The following is a 19,740-nucleotide window of genomic DNA, read 5'->3' as shown; positions in this document are numbered from 1 at the left end:
GGTGGTATGAAGAGGAATCAGTCAGTCATCGGGGAATCACTCTGATTTCATGATTTTTCAAGGCCTGGAAAAATGTAGTTGTGAAAATCCATGACTTTTTCAGGTTTTCCATGACCATGGGAAGCCCATATATAGTCACTGTCATGTAAAGGTGAGTGAAAACTTCACAGTAATAACAAAAAGCAAACTCAGCTTACCTCTGCTCCACCTGCTTGATGGGGTCGGTCAAGTTGATGGTTTCCGTGGTGATTTCGACTTTGCGCACGCTACCAAAGAAATCAGTGATGAGCACACTTCCTGGATCCCTCAGGAAAAGGTCAGTACGGTGGCCTGGTGTGGACACACACTGGCTCTTGGGACACACTTTGAACTGGGGGAAGCACACAAAACAAAAGCAGCAGTGCGTTACAAATATGTAACAACAGCCAAAGTTTTATTCTCATTACAGCCACCCACCAAATAAAACCTAATAACTTATTCTGATTATGTAAATACTGTAAACATCTACTCATGGTGCAGCCAGGAGCTTTAGATAAAAGCATTAATAACAGGAGAGAGGAGATTTTAATACTCAGACACTGTGTAAGAGTTTGTGTCTGCTATGTTTTTGCATCAAACATGGCTGGAGCTGCAGTGGGAGGTGTCAAAATATGCAAAAGTGTTTGGAGAAGCTTAGCGCCAAGGAGCATGACATTTGTGCATGTCATCGTCAATTACTAATCTTTCAGTGCCAGGTGTGTTACTACTTGTGGGTTAATCCGCTTAAGTGTGTGATTCATCACTGTGTTGTCTGACTGGGCTCTTCATTTGAAAAGATAAATAAAATCATTAAATCGAGGTGAACGTTATCTCGATGAGCCAAAAAAGACTTAAGGACAGAGGACTGGTGGAGGATTTTGTTAAGAAAGTGAAGGCCATTTCTGTTTTATCAAAGGACAAGTCTGTGCAGCCTGGATTTAAAAAAGAAAGAAAGAAAAGAGGACTGGATGGGCTCGTCTTGGAAATCCATAATATCGATTCTTAATTCCACAAAATAGCTCAAGAACAAAGACTGCATCTCCAGAATCAGGGAAATTGGAAAGAATAATAAGCATTAGTCGGCGCACATTGATTGAGCTCAGACTGAGTGCAGGAGTTAAGGTGTTTTGATTGGGCCGTGTCATGGAGGAGGAGGAGGAGGAGGAGGAGGAGTGGTCTCTGGGGCCAGGGGTCTCTGCAGGAGTGTAAAAGATGAAAAGGGAGGTGCTGCTCAGATGGAGCCATGGCCCCGAGCAGCATGTATTCGCCATCACCGCCGTCATGTGTCAAAAGAGCGACAACCTTAACAGAGTATCAGACATTCTGCTTCAGGTGCAGAGACCTGTGTGACTTTCATCTGACTCCTTTAGCTCCAGAAACATTACAACAGCAGACAGACGAGAAGAGGAGGGAAGGACAGATATCGTCAATATTTTAGGCAACAAACCCCAAATAACTTTGGATTGCCACAGTCTATAAGCTACAAAAAAAATGAATAAAGGCGCAAATATCTGTTATACTTACTGAAGATCACTTTATGAATTGAATTTTAATTGAATATACTTTATTTCAAGCATTAATAAATAAATAAATAAAGTACTATGCATATGAAAAAAATAATTGTGATTTTTTTTTTATAAAAGGTTTTCAATAAGTAACAATAACTTACATTTCATGTCAATGTCAGGGTGTATCTTTGCTGATCTTTTAATTGTCTTGTTTTTATGGTTAACTTATAGAGTGTATTGACATACTTTTTAGTCCTTGTGGTAACTTTTTAACTTAAGTTGCATATTTTGATTTTGTATTTTTTTTTATTTTCATTATTGTCTGTCTGTAACTTTTGTTGTTGCCTGTCTTTGCCAGGACGCTCTTAAAAAAAATAATAAATAAATGTCCAAAAAGGAGTAGGAGGATGCAAAATGCAAATTCTCTTCCTACGCTTGCTCTATTCTAACCTATTAATCCACAATAATAAACCAACTCTCCGCCCTCACATCCATCCCTCCACCCAAACCACCATCATGCGCTTCATTTACATAATCAACAACACTCTCCCACTCTCTTTATATTGATTAATCTGACAATCATTATTTTCAGCTACTTAATTACCAAATTGAGGTTTACAGATCCCCTGTGTTGTCTGAACAGAATCCACTGATAATAAAGTTAGTGCTAATTAAGTGCTTAAAATGGTTTAAAACTTTAAAAAATCAAATCCTCTCATTTGAGATGCTGCATCCAGCCAATATTCGGGGGCTTAAATGGAGCATCTCAGACAGACAGTGAACACAGGTGCTCCAGCACAGACAGAATGAGGAAAATGAAGCATTTTATGCACATAAAAGCATATAAACATGTCTTATACAAACCTTAGATAAAGTATGAATCTGAAAATGAGCGTAACAGGTTCAGTCACTACTTATTACATAGACTGTTGATTTTTTCCATAGTTTGTATTGTTTGTACTTATTGTATTACGTGTGATGACTGAATAAAAACACACTGCAATTGTTTATTATGATAGGCTGACAAATATTGATCTATATCTGCTAATTTTATCCGATTTTGATCCTTTTTCTGACTGTTCAGGGCTTTTCTTGACCATTTAACTGTTCTATATCATCACACTATTGTTAATATAGGAGGTGATTTTAATGTTAAGTGGTAACCAGTGCATACAAAATTCATAAACAGATCAGATATGTGCTCCAGAGGAGAGTGTTCATCAGGCTGTACAATATCGCCCTCCTCTGGATTTGTATGTTAATGTTTTTCTGGGAGTCCTTCCTTGTCCACCGTGAGGGTCCAAGGACAATAGGGACGTCGTATGTTGTAAAGCCCTAATTGTGAATTTAATTGCTAATTGTAATTTGTGATATTGGACTTTATAGATCACACTGAAATTGAATTGCAATTACTATAGTTCAGCTCTTTGCGTTTGCTTTGTGATTGGCCTACAATGATTTGACCTGATTAATCTGCAGAGCAGTTTGGGTTGCTTTTCGGTACAACGTGCTTTAAAAATAAATTTCCCTTGGCTGAATGAACTGCAATAAACCTGCTCTTCTGTCTCTTGATTACCCGCTATGAAACAACATGACCCTCTTCCTATTACTTTTATGTCTGTTATATTACTTACATTCTATTTTTCAATGTTATTTGTATTTCATGATTTAATTATTCATTTTTTTTATCCAAATAATTTATTATTTATTACTTTATTTGAAATCTGTTTAATACTATTATATTTTTTAAAATTGTTGTTGCCATTGTCTATTTTATTTTCTATGTCTGTGTAACTGTGTGAGGGGATGCATATTTGTATACTGATGTGCATGTTTTGATGTGCAGTTAAAACTTTAAAAAAAAATAAGAATGACCCTCTTCCATTTTGTAATGCCTTGAGTTGGTTTTGAGGTTATTTGGAGAGAGAAATGCAAAAGTTGTGCAACAATTAACACATTAATCTGCACAGAAGGTAACACTGTAAGATAACCTGTTACTTTAAAATGAAGGTAAGTAGTAATATATACAGTATAAGATTTTAAAAGTAACTTTTTTACCAGAAATAAACATTTGTTACTGCTCCACGGTATATTTAACGTCTCTGACGGGGGATAAAAGCACACGCATCCTCACCAGGTCATTCATGTTGGCTTTGCTTGCAGGGTGGATGTCCTCCAGGAACTCCAGCAGGTAGAAGGTGTAACGGTCCATCAAGTGGACTCCTATTGCCAAATCTGGCTGGTGCTAGAAATACAAGAATACAAATATTCAATATCCAACAGCAGTTTATCAGCACAGGTGGTTTGGTGGCAGTTTTCGGTGTGTTTTTAGCCTCTGGACACATTTAAATTTGTTTTCTTCTGACTATGAAAACAAGGCAACAGTCATGTGTCACCCCCAACAAATGATGAATTCCCCTCAGGAAACATCGCAACAAAAAGGTCACGTTGTTTTGATGTGTAATTACAGTCTGCAGTGTAATTTTGAAGCTACTATCAAAGCCTGATAAGTAAAGTTTGACACTGTGACAAGTTAAAAAATGAAAGCCAAACTAAAGCTGCCGAACAAACAGAAATATTACAAACATTGTAACTGCATTTGTTTTTGGTGAATGTGAGGAATTGAATCAGGTGGCAGGCGGCCATAATGAGTGACTGCCATCACCTTTAACTGCGGTACAGAAGTTTTGTAAACATGGGATGAAGAACACTGATTATTTTGTAATTAGAGATCAGGATGAAATTCAGAACACTGCTGCTGTGTGACGACATCAAAAGAAAAATGTTTTGACAACTTGTCTTCAGACCGTGCCTTTTTTTCCTCACCCATGATCAGGGAGGCAAAGTGCGTGATGCAGAGTGACGTGGGTGTCATTCTGCAATGTGGGGGGGACACATGTCAAAAAGCATGTCTGATGTCAGGTCTTCTGGGACCTGTGACATGTATGCAGTGAAGTAAAGCTGATTGTCCTTCACAGAGTTTCAGGGATTAAAACCAAAAGGACTCAGTTGATTAAACAGCTTTTTTTTACAATAAGTAAACATTTAAGAATGAAGAAAATAAGTCAGTCTCCTCCATGTTTCAAGAGATTTTAAACATCAACCACTGTGTAACTAGAACATTTCCAGTGGCAAAAACCAATGTAAGTATGCAGCATTATTTATCTGAATCTGGAAAGTAACTTGTAACTTTACTGTGCAGAGGTCCGCGGCAACAACTACAACAGTTCATTTCATTCATTGATCATTCTCCAAAAAAGATCATTCACGATGTCGGATATCGGAATCACACAAATACACTATTTTTAAAGTTAAATTATTAAAATTCATGGATCGTGCGGAATTGCAAACTGCACAAATAATGTTTAAAGTTAAACATAACTTACTGAAACTGCAGGTTATAAACCTAGAGAAAAATAAAATTTTATAATTCACAGCATGCGGACAACTCTAAAAGGTTTTTCCAATCTGTGGTGTCAAATTTTGAAATAGTTCAAAGATAGTGTTGAAGCAATGTTCAAACATTAACCAATTTAAAAAGATGTGCAAAAAATGAAAAACATGGGCGAACAAGGTCCGCAAGGTTCAATTATTTACAGGGATTATTGTATAATGATTTATTTTGTTCCATTTTGTAGTATTTAGTATTAGTATGGTAGTATTTATTTCCCTTTTTCATCTCTTCCCTCTTTTACTTTGAATAACAACAGAAATATGTTTACATATAGTTATATATAGTTTATCTACAGTTATATATAGTTTAAGAAAATTCAATCTATATAAAAATGGAAGCAGGTCAATTGTTTTTCAATAACTGATGGAGAAGTAATAAATCCTTTTCAGATATGTCTGTATGTTGCATATGTTTATATGTTCATTCTTTCCTTTCTTTTTTTTTACATATTCGAAATAAAATTCATTTCCATTCAAAAATCCCACTGGCATTTTGACGAGGAAACCAGGGCGACACTAATTTCCACATCGTCCTACGGAAAAACGTCATCCCTGCAGCACTCTATAAAGAGCCGCTTAGGAAAACATCTATTATATTCCAATGTGCATGAGTTTGACATTTTGGATTCTATTATGTGATGAGTACATATGAGCACAGCACTCAAGCGGAGTCTTCATTTGCTCCGTGCTACCAAACTTATTAGAAAACATGACAACCTGATTGATGGTTTTTAATTTCTCTCTTGCACACGAGGCCAGGTTACTCACCGACAGGGAGTCCTCTCCAACCTGACTGCTGGCCAGAGCCATGAGGTTTGGGGAGTAGAACCTCTCGTACATGGAGGCGCCCTGACAGGTGTCAATGATGAAGAGCAGCTCATTGTACCTGGACACACACACACACACACACACACACACACACACACACACACACACACACACACACACACACAAACACACACGACTGATGAGAGAATGAACAGCTAGCAGATCACTTTGTCCATTCGCTCCAATACAACCTGGCATTACACAAACCTACAAATCATCTTTCATACTGCAGTTGCCATGGTGACCAAGAAAAACCAATAGCTTCATTCAGTCCCTCTAACACACCCACGCACGCACAGTTTCCTCAGTTGCTCCCGCTTTTTCTTCCTTCCTCCCTTTCTCCCTCTATCAAAGAGAAATTTTCACTTCCTTCCTTTGTTTAGGCAAACATGATGAGACTTTACATCCAGATGACTGAGCTGAGGTGTTCTGGGGACGATGAAGGGAGGTGACCAAGTCTCTATGGTGACTGTAATTTGGCAGTTGAAGCCTGCAATTATCACATCAGCATCAAAGCTGGCGTCACTAAGCTTTTATCCAGCAGCCCGGGGCCTGACTGTAACCCAGACACTTTCTATTGATAGGTTTGGAGGACAATAGAGGAGCTGGTAGCAGAGAGACACTTTTGCTCATTGAGTGTCTCGCAATTCACACAAATTAAACACCGCAGCACCTTAAAAAGCAACCGATCCATTTATAAACAGAAGCAATCAGTGTTAATAAATGCATGACAGTAATCCCCTTGCTGTTTTAGTGATTTTCCATGTGTTTCATTAGTTAGGTCATGAAATAAGTCAAATTTACTGCAGTTTCAACAGAACGGGTAGTTATTTGCCTCACAGTCAAGTTGCATTTACAGTTTGCAATAACGTGTGAAGCATACATGAAAACATGCATCCTTCACACACATCTTCCTCCCAGCAGCACATAAGATCTTTACAATCAGCTCAGTTTCAAGGCTACAAATTCAGCATCGGACCGTTTCCTCTTCTGTTCCTGATATATGATGCTGATTAATGGCCTTTGACCTTTGGATACAAAATGCCATCACTTCATCACTTTATCCTATTAGACATTTGTATGAAATGTTGTTAAAATGAGCCAATGAACTCTTGAGTTACGGGGTTTTCACATCACCGCACAGTAACTCGCCGCCTCATTTCAATGAGGGAAAAGCGGCAGCAGGGAAGCAGTGATTTACATCTATGTGCAAGCACACAAATATTTCACTGCAAATTTTTCATTTTCAACCTCTGGCTGCTGCCACCTGGCTTTGGCTGATCAAATAGTGGGTCACGGAGCAGAAGAAGACATGATGGAGGAGCTGAAATTTTGATGTCTTAATACCTGAAGTAACAGCGCTAGCAAATTGTTAGGATCATGGATGTATTAAGAAAGGCTGGATACAGCCACAGAGGTGGGGCCCCTCATGTGCCTCACTGACACATGAAAAAAAGCTTGTTTTTCTGGGTATAAAATACTCAGATCTACTGGCCCATAAGGATTGTGCACAAGAGACTTACAGCATCCCAGCGTGGCCAACTGTACCCAAATGGATAACGTCCGCTGGCGGAGCGGCTGACTTCCGGTTTGGCACTTTGCTAGCTTGAGTGGCTTAAATGTAATGCTGCAGCTCTTTTAGACTTTGCAAATGTTATTAAAATGGATGGCTTAAATCCAGATAGTGAAATGAGTCATTTTACTGGGGTTTGCTCACAAAAAAATTGAACTTATTTAAAGACATCTTTAACGGTGATTTTGGAACTTTTGAAAGCAGGTTCCAGAGCGTGATCTTTTGAAAACTCCTTCTTTTCTGTCACTTCGTAAAGTGGCAATGCACGGATCCTGCGACACAATGTTAGCATATGAGCGCAGATATTTAAAAAAAAACTTCAGTTTTTAGTAGGGCCATTGTCGTCTAAACAGGGCATTAGACAGATGCGAAGTTACAGTGACCTTGACCTTTGATCACCAAAATGTAATCAGTTCACTGTGGAGCCCAAGTGGACGATGGTACCAGATTTGAAGAGATTCCCTCGAGGCGTTCTTGAGTTATTGTGTACATAGCTGGTGTGGATAGATGGACAGACAGACAAGCCAAAACATAATGCTTCCAGCCACGCCTGTCACTGGCACAGAGGTACAAAAGATTTTCTAACCAATATTTTTACATTAATACTGCATGAAATGAGAAGAGATGTGAGATGTGATCTGAAAGGGCTCTGAATAGTGGTAAACCCACAGAGAATTTCTTCCATCTCTTCGGGAAACGCTCCTACAGAAGATGCTCTCATCTATAGCTTATTATGTTTCACGTCATTAAATGACTGTTGACACGCTGCACAGCTAATTGGTCCGTGGAGGAAAGACGGACCAAGTGAAGTGGACTTGCAGTGGGCTTCACAGCATTTGATGTTACTTCAGAAAGACTTTTTCTGTCACATTTTCATGTCGTTTTCTAGTTTATTTACCTTCTTTTCTGCCACATCTGCTCAAAAGCGTCAGCCAGTTCCACATTACTTATCTCCTCAGAGTCCTGGAACTTCAGAAAGCCATTTCCTCCGTGGCCTGTTAAACACACATACATGTATTAATAATTCATTCATCTCTGATTCATAATGCAAAAATATGATCCAAAATGGAAAATAACAAGATGAACATGAACAGGGCTGGCAGCAGTAAGCACTGTGTGGGAGAAACAACTCAAACTCGGCTACAGCAGAGGATTGTGGCTCCATTCAGCCACAAATAAATAAGAGATGAGAAAAAAGGTTTGATATAAACTGAATCTTTCAGTCTAAAAACATACGACTCATATGATGTGAAGTACTCATTGTGATTATGGTCCACAAACAATCCCTCCAAAAACACTATAATACTGTTCTGTGCAATTAGGATGATATACAAATATCCCTTTTTCCTCAATGAGAAAAACTCTGCTGTCTTCATGAAAGTTATTTAAGCTGACCTAATGTCAAGTTAATCTTTGAGGAAAAACAGCAGAGGTGCTTTTTCTTATATTTTATATCTATCTTCTTCATATTTAATCCTTAGGGCCCGCTTTAATATTACACACACTCATATCACTCTGCACACAAAATGCACTTCTCAAAATGAAACCTTGAAAAAATATTATATATACTTTCTATTTTCATGAAGTTACTTTTTTTAACCAACAATTCGTGATAATTTCCTGGTAGAAACCTTGCTATAAAGTTGTTCTCTTTTGCCTACAAATACAACTTAAAGTAAAAAGGTATATGTGTGCATCACTTTTCTATGTGTTGAAAGTCATTCTGGAAAATGTAGCAATTATTTAACTGAAGCACAGGTGCAGACAAGAGTGCGTGCACGGCAATGTTTTAGTCATTAAAAAAGCTCTCGCTCTAATTGAAGAGTGTCAGTGGTGTATGTGAGTGTGGATCTGTGCTTTAATTACCTGTCAGGTATATGAGGATGTTGCTGCGGTCATCAGAGAGGAGGCGCTTTGAGCGAGGAGTGCTGGGCGGCAGCCTGCCGGTCAAAACACGCAGGAAGTTCTCCACCGTCACCTAAAACAAGCACAGAATACAGATTTTCATAAATGTTTTCATAAATGCAATGATTAATCTATTAAACTATTAGCTGTCAACTCTTACATTAATTGTTAACTAATTTGATGATCACTTTATAGTATTTTTTAAGAGGAAAAAGCTTTTTAAATTTGAATATTTGAGGGGTATTTTCAACTCCTCTATGGCAGTAAAGTAAATATTTCTGGGTTGTGGACAAAATGAGACATTTGAGGCACCATGTTGGGCTTCGGGAAACAATGATCAACCTTTTTTCACCTTTTCTGACATTTTATAAACCAAACAACTCAATTAATCAAGAAAATAATCAACAGATGAATCCATAATAGAATAATTGTTAATCGCAGCCCTGACTGAAATTCTTGTAATTCAGTACACAGCGGTTTAATCAAACAGCCACCACACTAGCCGTCATTATTTCCAATCGGAAGTCACGTAGGCGTGACAGCTTTTTCGAATTGGCTGAAATACTATCTCGTGCAAGCATAATAACTGTGTTGGAAATTGACATTTTCCATTAGATGTATTTTATATTTGCAAATTCACTTTGTGCAGTTTGAGGGTTGGAAACCCGCCTGGACTGTAACCAAAAAAGAAAGAAAACTTATGACCAATGAAAACACATTTCACAAACCTGAGCTCTGCCTCAGTGGGGTCAGCATGAGGTAACCACTAATCTTTTAATTAAACCGTGAAAATCAATTTCTCATTGTATTCTTTTCTTCTTTGTCCCCCTCTCAATCTTTATCAGCCTTTTTTGCACCTGATTAACATTTGACAGCAAACATGGATCAGCATTGCAGTGTTTATTCATATTTAAAAGACCGGCACAAAGGAGAGTAAATAATCAAAAACAAACAGTGTTTAAGAGTGGATACGGCACTGAGGCTGTGCCTCGGCGTAACAAACAAAACACTTGGGATCTCCTCTATTTGAGAATTCAGATGATATCAAGTCATTTCCTGCTAAACAGACAGAGCAAACACTGGACAAACTGTGTTGAGCACAACACTCTCCAATTCTCTACTGCACCTTTAAACATCTGCCTACAAAGTGATATCATACTCTGTTTTTAGAAAACAGGTGAAACGTTGGATGGGACACCATCAGTGCTGCACAACTGGCAACATATACGGGTCACCCACGTCAGCTAAAACTATCATGTCCACACACCCCTTTACCGATGTCTTTTCCATTAAAATGAAAACAGACAACTTAGCATTAAAAAGTAAATGTTGACAGCACAATGTAATGGCTGTGGAATAATGACACCACTGACATTTAGTTTCCCTACAAGCCTCGCTTCCACTACGTAATTCAGTCTGCCACCAGGTACGATCCCCCAGGACAATGAAGGCTCGATTAACAGCACAAAGACAGAAAAGAGCACTTTCGATTTTCCTGATAGCTATCGGCAGCTATCCCCAGTTACCAAAGAGTATCAGTGTGTGTTATTTGCAGTTAATATCATCTGTACAACTGAAGTGACTGTGGGAAACAAAATTTAGTATGTCCCGTGTTGTTGCTAGGCTCTGATTAAAAATAAAATGATGCGGTTGTCCACTTGCAAAGACTTGGAGGGGAAAAGTTGTCTGTTTCCACTTGAAATGGGCACATGATATACAAATGCACACACTGTAAACTGGAAAATTTTAACAGGGAATATGTTGGTTAAAGTCTAGCCATTGGGGTAAAAATCGATAATTTGTTGGCCCCTTCCATTTAAAAACGATTAAAAGAACCTTAAAATACTGGGAGCCAGTAAAGTAAAGCTATATTTGGGGTAATATGCTCTCTGATCCTTGTTCTGGCTAAATGTCGAGCAAGAAAATTCTTCATGACCATACAAACGCTGGCGCTAAAAAGATGCATGTTTCACTTATTTTTTACAGAATGAAGAGAGACAAACGGCGGTGTGTGTAAACGTGAACTGACCTCATATCCTCGGTAATCCACCTCCACGTCGTCACCGTACACATTCAGCTCCATGTTCTTGTGGCTGAACACTGTGGCGGGTTTGGGGTTTCTGTGGTTACAGGCCATGTCATCAGCCAGCATGAGAACTATGTGGCTGAGAAAAGAGAAAATGACATTCAAAATAATTAGAAAACAAGTAAAGGAACAAATGCTGCACTTGTGTTGTCAAACAGATGATCAGTGCGACATTATGAGATGAAATACCATGAAAAGATTTAACAAAAATATGCATTCTTTCCTAAATGTATTCCATATGCATGAACAAAATGATCACAAAAAGGAAGATGAAAGTGGGCACAATGTGCCAAACAGTACACCCCTCTTTATTTGCTTGTTTTTATTTTGGATTCTCTAACTCTTCAATTGAGTTTACAATTACATTATATCTCCTTCTATGATGCGTTTGTTTTGCACAAAGTCTCTATGCTTCTAATGTTTAGTATAGAGCATTTAAAAATTGCCCTGAAATGTGCTATAACACCAAACTTGCCTATCTGTACCTCTTAATTAACCCTTCGAAACCAGAGCAACTTGATTTAATTTCTTTCAAAAACATAGGGAGAAGGTAACATCAGCTTAAAAAAGATATGGGCCACAGATTTGTTGTTTTTTTTTTATAGAAGAAAAACGAAAAACATAACAAACCAAATGTTAAAAAAGAAAATAACCTAAAAAATAAGCAAAAAGGGAAAACAGAAACAAAGAAAATCATCTAAAGTGCATATGATACATTTTTTTAATATCTGTTTTTTTAATATTTTTTCTAACATAATTTTAAATATGAAATTATTAAAATGATATATAGGTGTTTTCTTGATAATTTTTTCACCTTTTTATTAAGGCTAATACTAAGATAATTTTCTTGTCACCTTTTACTTTTTTTTTTTTTTTTGCTAATTTTGGGACCTGTCTTACAAAGTTGGTCATTTCCCTCTTTTTACCATGTTTTTGAAAAAAATCAGACCAGTTTTTAAGGTCTCAAAGGGTCAAAAACCTTGTGAAAGGCAAGAAAGGTGATGTCAACCAGGTTTCAAAGGGTTAATATGACCACAAGGTAAATATCTACAGATGACACAATAAGGACAAACACTGTACCCCGGTTACCTGTCAGGGATGCCCAGCCTCTTGACACTCCTGTACACGGACAGAGTGTTGGCCACATGTCGGTAGTTGAACCAGAATCTGGATGTACACACCTATGTGATGATGCACACCATCAGTTAGCATGAACTCAAGATAAATATGTCCTTTATATGAATAAAAACTCACCAGTACAGCCCAGTTGTTAGTGTGACCGCTGCTAAAGAATTGCCCCGCGCTGTCCTAAGAAAGAAGTGGAGGAAAATTGATAAATTAATGTATTTTTTAATATCTAGTTTCGACTCCAGACTCACTGGCTAGCATGCTAGCACAGGAAGCTAACATTAACGGCGTTTCGGATAAAATTCAAAATGAAACGAGCGACTTTGCGCGATATTCATTGATGCGTACGAAAGAATAAACACTCACTTCGATATTTAAGCTGTTCGCTGATAAATAGGTGCAAAAAAGGCTCAATAAAGTGAGTATTTTCATCGTGCAGCACTGTCAGCTGTGCACATCCAGGAAGTGAAAACCGGTGGCTCCGCCCAGGGAGTACTTCCGGTTGAGGAGATTTCACAATAAAACCTTCGGTGGGTAGACCAAAATAACTTTTTTTTTTGTTGTTTATTTGGTTTTGCTACACAAAAGTTATTATACAGTCACCTCTAATTAGGTAACTTCACAGATTTTTTACATTTAAAGAGTTTTAAAACACAGCATAAAAACAAAACAAAAGAGCAAAATAAAAATATAAGAAAAAAATAGAACATGGGTGTTATGAGTTTGAGATAAATGAATAGAAGTAAAAACAGAGGGTTGAATCATATTCAAACTAAAGAATTTCTTCATATTCATATTCATAATCCTGAAGCCTATTTTAAAAGGTCATTATTTCCATTTGAAAAATTTCATGAATTATATCATGCCAGTTCTCTACTGATGGGGCATCGGGCTGGAGCCATTTCCTTGTAATCGCTTTTCTGAACAGGTGTAACAAAACATCTACAATCTATCTAAAAAACATTCATTTTTAACTGGTAGGAAAAGGGCATGTGGAGGTCTCAGTGGGCTGCTCTGCCTCTGAGTCATATGCCAAGATGTGTCATGAGCTGGTACACCGTTTCTATGTACAGATGTCACTGACAAGTACTAAATATTAAGGGACTGTTCACTATTTAAGAGATGGGAGGGAGTGGTGCAAATCGGGGAAGGCATTTCATATAAGTTTTTAAACCATTTAAAACCAACAGCACTTTATTTGTGCAACAATTTGTTTAATTTCTTTCAAAAATATGAGAAATAAAAGGCAATAAGCAACTTGGTAAGAAATAATAACACATACTGCAGAAAACCAAAATTATAATTCATTATTATATTTTTAGAAATATGTTATAGAATTATGAACATTTTTCCAAGTTTTTTGCTTGTTTGTTTTTGTTTATTTTCTTTTCTGCCAATTTCATGTGGGTTTTTTTCAACTTTTTACTATTTCTTTTGCTATTTTTGGGTCATGAAGTGCTATGAGTCTTGATCAGTTAGAGTCCTTTCGATTTCTTTTGAATAACAAAAATGTTAATTAAAATGCAAAATTGAACATAATTTATGAATGAAAGCCTTTTTTCTTGTGATCTGCAATTTCTTTGTAAAAAATGTGGAATAATATAACATTTTAATTGTTTTAATTCACTTCATATTGGTGGATAAGTGCTGATGAGATTGCTGGGAGTGACTACTAGAAGAATGTGGTTATCATATGACGCAGCTTGTGAACTTTTCGTAACAAAAAAGGAGGGGATAGTCTTTTTTTCCCTTGTTGCTCACCATTTAGGGGTTGAATCATGTTTTATTTCTGCATGTTTCATTGTGGTTTTATGTTTTGTTTGGTGTTGCTTCTGGGTTTCTTGCTTTTGCATTATGTGGCATTTCTTTTTTAAGTAAAACACTTAAGGGCCTACACGAATGACTGCATGTTTAATTCAGCGAATCATTATTCGGTTTTATGAAGAAAAAAAAAGCAGATTAGACATCAAGTGATGCTGACAGCTTCATATTTAAATGCCCTCTCCAGTTCATTGGTGAGGGTCTTCGTAATGAGAGGTGACATGTATATCACAGGCAGCAGATGTCAAAATGCATGTGATGTTATTGCTGAAGAAGCCTCTGGGAGCCCTGCAGTAAAAGGTGGAGCAATGAAAATGAAAAAAACAAACCCTTCATGTAATTCTAATGTAACGTTGCACTGCAGCGAGCAGAAGGTCGGAAAAGCTGCAACAAGTACCAGTTTTGACACACACACCAGCAGAGCGCCTTTACAGGTCTGGCATCCACTTCAATCCTCCAAACAACTCTTATTTCTGCTGTTTTTTGACCTGCAGCATCGTTCTCTTTCTCATCATAGCAATGCCCCCCTCATGCATCTTATTAGGAAATGAAAAAAAAGACAAGGGCAGCTCTCCAACAAAACAGTTCTTGTTGTATAAATCTAATCATTATTCCATTTTCAATCCATAAATTAGCATTTCCCTGTCAGGCTGTTTTGTCCTCAGCAGTGATTCATGGCCGCGCATGAAATGTTATTCAGATAGAGATCATAAATTTCTACACTGAAAAATGTGAGACTTTGGATGAAAGTTTTAAAAAACTGCATCAGCTTTTTACATGTTTTTTTTTTTAATTTTTTCCCACAAATGAAAAGTTTGAACAAACTAAGTTTTTCAGGTACAGTTAAATAAAAAAATGTAAAAATCTAAATTAAGCCAATGCACATTTAAATAAATAAGTCATGATTTCTGCTTGAAACAATCCTTTCACTAATTCATATTTTTAGCTTGGCATGAGCCAAAATTTTATATAACTAGAAAGAAATATTTTGTATTATTGCAAAGATTTTTGTTTTACTTTTAGCAAAACTAAAGCCATTGCATTAACTGTGTTACATGTAATTGAGTTACTTTACTCCAAGTAAAAAATATAAAAATAAAAAAAAATTGGTTGAAAATCTTCAATTGTCTGCACATGAAGTACAATTGTTGACATTTATTATTTAAACTATTGCATCAAAACTGACAAAATGTCCATTTCGAGTACACTCAACGATACCAAAAAGACATACAAGAATGTCCTTTTTAAAACTCACTTTTGTATCTATCAATTCAACAAAAGTACATTTTCGTTTAAAAAATAAAAGGCAAATAAGTATCTCTATGCACCAACAGCCATCACTGATAGTGTTTGTTGGATCTCTCAGTCCCTAAAGTTGTTCTCTGATATAACCAACAAGGAGACTTACAGTCAGCTGTCCAGTTGTCAAGCGGATTAGCGGCCTATAAGGATCAAATCCAGCAGGACAAACCAGCGGCCTATTCCTGTGTTGCCTAAAAAAGGGTTGATGCAGTGGAATTCAACTTTTGAACTGTTTGCTTACATGCATGACCCAAACTAAAGATATACGTCGTTATGCAACTGAAGTGGTGACCTGCAGCCAAACACATAGATCCAGCTATATTTAGCCGCACTGAAGGGTTTCATTGTTTTAGTTTGTCTGTGACTCCCGCAGGGAAATATTTGGGGTTGCCATCCTATGTTGCATTTATTTCTCAGGGAGGAGTTACCAAAACATGACCATTTGAAACTTGGGCAAATTGGCTTGATTTCTTTAAAAAAAAAAATACAATTAGAAAAAGGTAATGAGCAACCAAAGAAGAATTAGTAAAATAGTACAAGAAAATTACCTGAAAAAGGAAAGAAAAAAAAGGTGAAAAAAAAAGCAATCAAGATTTGGAAACTGTTTGAAAATTCTAATAACACAGCAACATAATTTTAAATACTTAATTATAACAGTTATAATTACAGTTTTCTCTAGCTTCCTAGCTTTTTTTTCTTTTAAAAAATCCCCTATATGTACTTATTCCTCGCAATTTGTGGAGCTTTTTTATACCAAGTTGCTTATTCCATTTTTTCTTCGTGTTTTTAAAGAAATCACACTAATCTGCTCCAGGTTCACAGCTTAAAATACTTGTGAGGGAAATCTGAAAGCAGCACGAGAAAAGTAATGTCGCTCCAGGTTTAAAAGGGTTAAAAGGGAACCTCAACCATTAAAAAAAAATCAGTTATTCCCGTGGTCCAATACAGTCCAAATATATCGGTAAACAAAAACAATTCTCCCAAATTCAAAACCTGAAGTCCAAAAGCTCACATTTGTGATGTCATTGGGTATAAAGTCTGACGATGGATTGGGAAAGATGTTGGAGAAAACACTGAGAGAAACCAGGCAATGTTCGGAGTATACGGTCCATTCTCGCTGTCAGGTGGCAGTTTCTGAGGTTGAAAAATGAAGCCAGTGTGAAAGTGCCAAAACTTCAGTTCCTCAAATGTCCACTTGAGGCTGTCTACAAAACAGAGACAGTCCCCATTGACCTCCACGTTAAAATGCCCAACTTTACAGCAGAAATAAACTGCAGTTTTGGTGGTCCAGATCTCTGGTAATATGTTAGTGGTTGTTATAGATTTAAACATAAATTAAAAAGGTAAAAGAAATAAAAAATAAAAAAGACAACATCACATAAAAATAAGAAGTTAAAAGAAGAAGTTAAAAGAAGTCACTGTTTCTGTGAGCCTTAAAGACATGCATGTTTCAAATATTTAGGCGGATGTCCCCTTGCGTGCCCCCCAAAATCTACACCTATGTCCACGTCTATCATTATTAGTCCGTTTTGTATCAATATCGCCACCAAGTTTCTGGGCTGACAGTAACCGTGCTTAATACGCCAAACAGAGGCGGCGCGTGCGTTATTTGGCACAGCGCGCAACCTCTGTGCCAACGTCAGGGCACACATGGTGCGTGCTGCTGGAAGCGGCGCGCGGTAGGAGGACGAGCCACGCACCCGCATCACCGAGGAGGAGGAAGGTGGCGCGGTGGCATCGCCTGCAGGAATCCAGTTGTAAAGTCCGCACGCGAGGCAAAATGCGCTGAGGGGAAACTGCGCGGAGCTCGGCTGTTCACCAGAGAGATTACCCGACGGCACGGACACATCTGAAGACGCAAAACACGCTCCGGACAAGTTGTGATTTCACAGGAAATCCGACTGGAAATGAATACCAACGATGCCAAGGAGTACCTCGCGCGGCGGGAGATACCTCAACTATTTGAGGTGAGAAATGGTGTGAGCTTCGTGGGGATGAGATGATTTGTCATTTTTTTTAAAACAAAGACTCATCGGTGAAGGAAGGCTAAGATCTCTGCGCGATAAGTACATCTCGTTACTGGTGATGGAGGTGCGAACACGCGCGTCTGTGAAAGCATTATTGATTAAAATAGTGATTTGAAAGAGAAACCCCACTGAATAATCTTTTAAAAACTACTAACTAAAACTGTTTATTTCGTAATATGTAATCACAGGAGTCAAACGGTAATTAAAGCAAACAGACTCCCGCCCTCTGCAAAATTTGACACGAATTCTTATAATTATTATATAATAATTAATTAAGATGTTCTTAGCTAAAAATAGCATTCAATTATGCTGAAAAATGAAAATGAGTAATGTGACTTGCAGAGAAAAACATACAATACATACAAATAATATTGCTAAATCAATATTAGCCACTTATTCATATATTATATCATATATTCAGCCCTAAACATTTAGAATATGTGCATTTGTCCCTCACCAGGGGCGTTTCCACAATTCAAAGACATCAGAGGCTTAGCCCAGATCTTCCAAGGGGGTCCAATGGGATCCTTCCCTCACATTTTTCTTTTCCATATTTCTTTTTATATTATTATTACTATTATTATTATTATTATTATTTATATTATATTTCTCTTTTATTATGAATTGTGAGAAGAAAGAAATATTAGTATTTGTAATTCATGTTGATTGCAGAATACTAACTATCATTCAGGACATCATTTATTGATTGGAGTTGGAAAAATAGTTAAATGCATGTTTGTTTTTTCATTTAATCCATGTTTAACCAGGTAAGTCCCGTTGAGATCACTGAGCTCTTTTTTAATGGGAGACCTGGCCATGATTGCTGCATAAGAAAAGTTATGGACAACAACCACAAAAAAAAAAAAAACATAGAAGATATACAGTAACATGTCAAAATATTGAAACATGCCTGACAAGTACCAACCAGTTCATCCACTGTTGTTCTTGTGAGCTTTAAAATCAGGCAGAGACCAGTTTTTGTGGTTTTATATCTTTTTGAAGGTTCACGCCCAAGTGAGGGAGCAGAGCACATAAAAGCTCTCCTCCCCAGCTCAGTCCGTTCACCAGGAACAGACACCGAGACTCAATATTGAGATCTCAGACCGAAGCTACAATCAGATCTGTGTTCAGTCCACTGCAAATGTGAGAAGGGAATTTATGGCTTCATAAATGAGCAAGAACCAGTGACTGAGCCTTCGAAAGGTTAAAGATGGCCAACCAGCTCTGGAATAAATCATACAATGCTGAGTGAGAGCTTTAAAATTTCAAATAAATCTCATTGCGCTGTGATATGCAGAAACTAATATGTGAAAACAATATGCAGATGCATTCATGTGCAACAGATTGCAATAATACAGAAACGCTAAAACTGGAGCAGCAACCGGAGAAAAAATTGTATTTATCTTAAAAGTGATGTAACGTAATGAAGTACATTTATTCAAGTAGAACAGATTATTAGATTCAGGTCCATTCTGAATAATAAGAAATATATAGCCTGTATATTTAGATGTGGGGCTGTTTATAAAACACTCAGGACTGAAGCCTGGGCCGCCTATAGGCCTAACGATGCCACTGCTGTCCTCCTCTCCTTTGCAAAATTTGAGATGAATTAATATTGTTACTATTATTATTATTATTATTATTATTAGTAGTAGTAGTAGTAGTAGTAGTAGTATATTCATTCAGATGGATATAATAACATAAATGTATACAATGAAAAATTTAAAAAACAAAATAAAGAAAAACATTAAAAATCCATAATATCGTTATTGCAGAAGAGAATTAGATCATATGGTGCAAAAAGAAGTATTAGCTATATGCTCATGTTCATAGGTAGATTTCAGGTGGGACACAGGGGACACGGCTTCCTTAATATTAAGAGCACATGAATAATAATAATAAAAAAATAATAATAATAAAGCATAGAATAAAGCATAGGGCTTCTGTTTTGATAAAATTACAGCAGTGTATGATTCTCAAAATTTACTGGCCGAGGATCTCCAAATACCATATGTAAATAAGTGTTTGAAGCTCAAAGATTTTTGGTAGAGGACCCCAAACCCCATGTGTGTCCCCTCAATGTTGACTCGT

At 37.2% G+C, this 19,740-nt stretch overlaps 2 protein-coding genes across 2 annotated transcripts in view; one reads left to right on the top strand and one right to left on the bottom strand.

Annotated features, from left to right (window-relative positions):
* The window catches only part of pigk (phosphatidylinositol glycan anchor biosynthesis, class K), a 37,848-nt gene extending 24,842 nt beyond the window's left edge, over window positions 1-13,006 (bottom strand). Inside the window, exons 1-9 of the mRNA XM_042497803.2 lie at window positions 12,866-13,006; window positions 12,626-12,679; window positions 12,461-12,552; window positions 11,315-11,450; window positions 9,247-9,358; window positions 8,279-8,375; window positions 5,748-5,865; window positions 3,661-3,771; window positions 198-370 (exon numbers count right to left, since the gene is read on the bottom strand). Of these exons, the coding sequence (XP_042353737.1) occupies window positions 198-370; window positions 3,661-3,771; window positions 5,748-5,865; window positions 8,279-8,375; window positions 9,247-9,358; window positions 11,315-11,450; window positions 12,461-12,552; window positions 12,626-12,679; window positions 12,866-12,931 (959 nt within the window). The 5' untranslated portion in view covers window positions 12,932-13,006. The remainder of the gene's footprint in view (window positions 1-197; window positions 371-3,660; window positions 3,772-5,747; window positions 5,866-8,278; window positions 8,376-9,246; window positions 9,359-11,314; window positions 11,451-12,460; window positions 12,553-12,625; window positions 12,680-12,865) is intronic.
* Window positions 13,007-17,248: 4,242 nt separating this feature from the next.
* Window positions 17,249-19,740, top strand: part of ak5 (adenylate kinase 5) — a 91,630-nt gene continuing 89,138 nt past the window's right edge. Inside the window, exon 1 of the mRNA XM_042496988.2 lies at window positions 17,249-17,589. Within this exon, the coding sequence (XP_042352922.2) occupies window positions 17,530-17,589 (60 nt within the window). The 5' untranslated portion in view covers window positions 17,249-17,529. The remainder of the gene's footprint in view (window positions 17,590-19,740) is intronic.

This window comes from Plectropomus leopardus, chromosome 12, assembly GCF_026936395.1.
Source record: "Plectropomus leopardus strain MGB_pleo_1.0 chromosome 12, ASM2693639v1, whole genome shotgun sequence".
Classification (NCBI taxonomy): domain Eukaryota; kingdom Metazoa; phylum Chordata; class Actinopteri; order Perciformes; family Serranidae; genus Plectropomus; species Plectropomus leopardus.
Note: the sequence above shows the minus strand (reverse complement) of the source record. Positions and strands in the feature narration are given on the sequence as shown.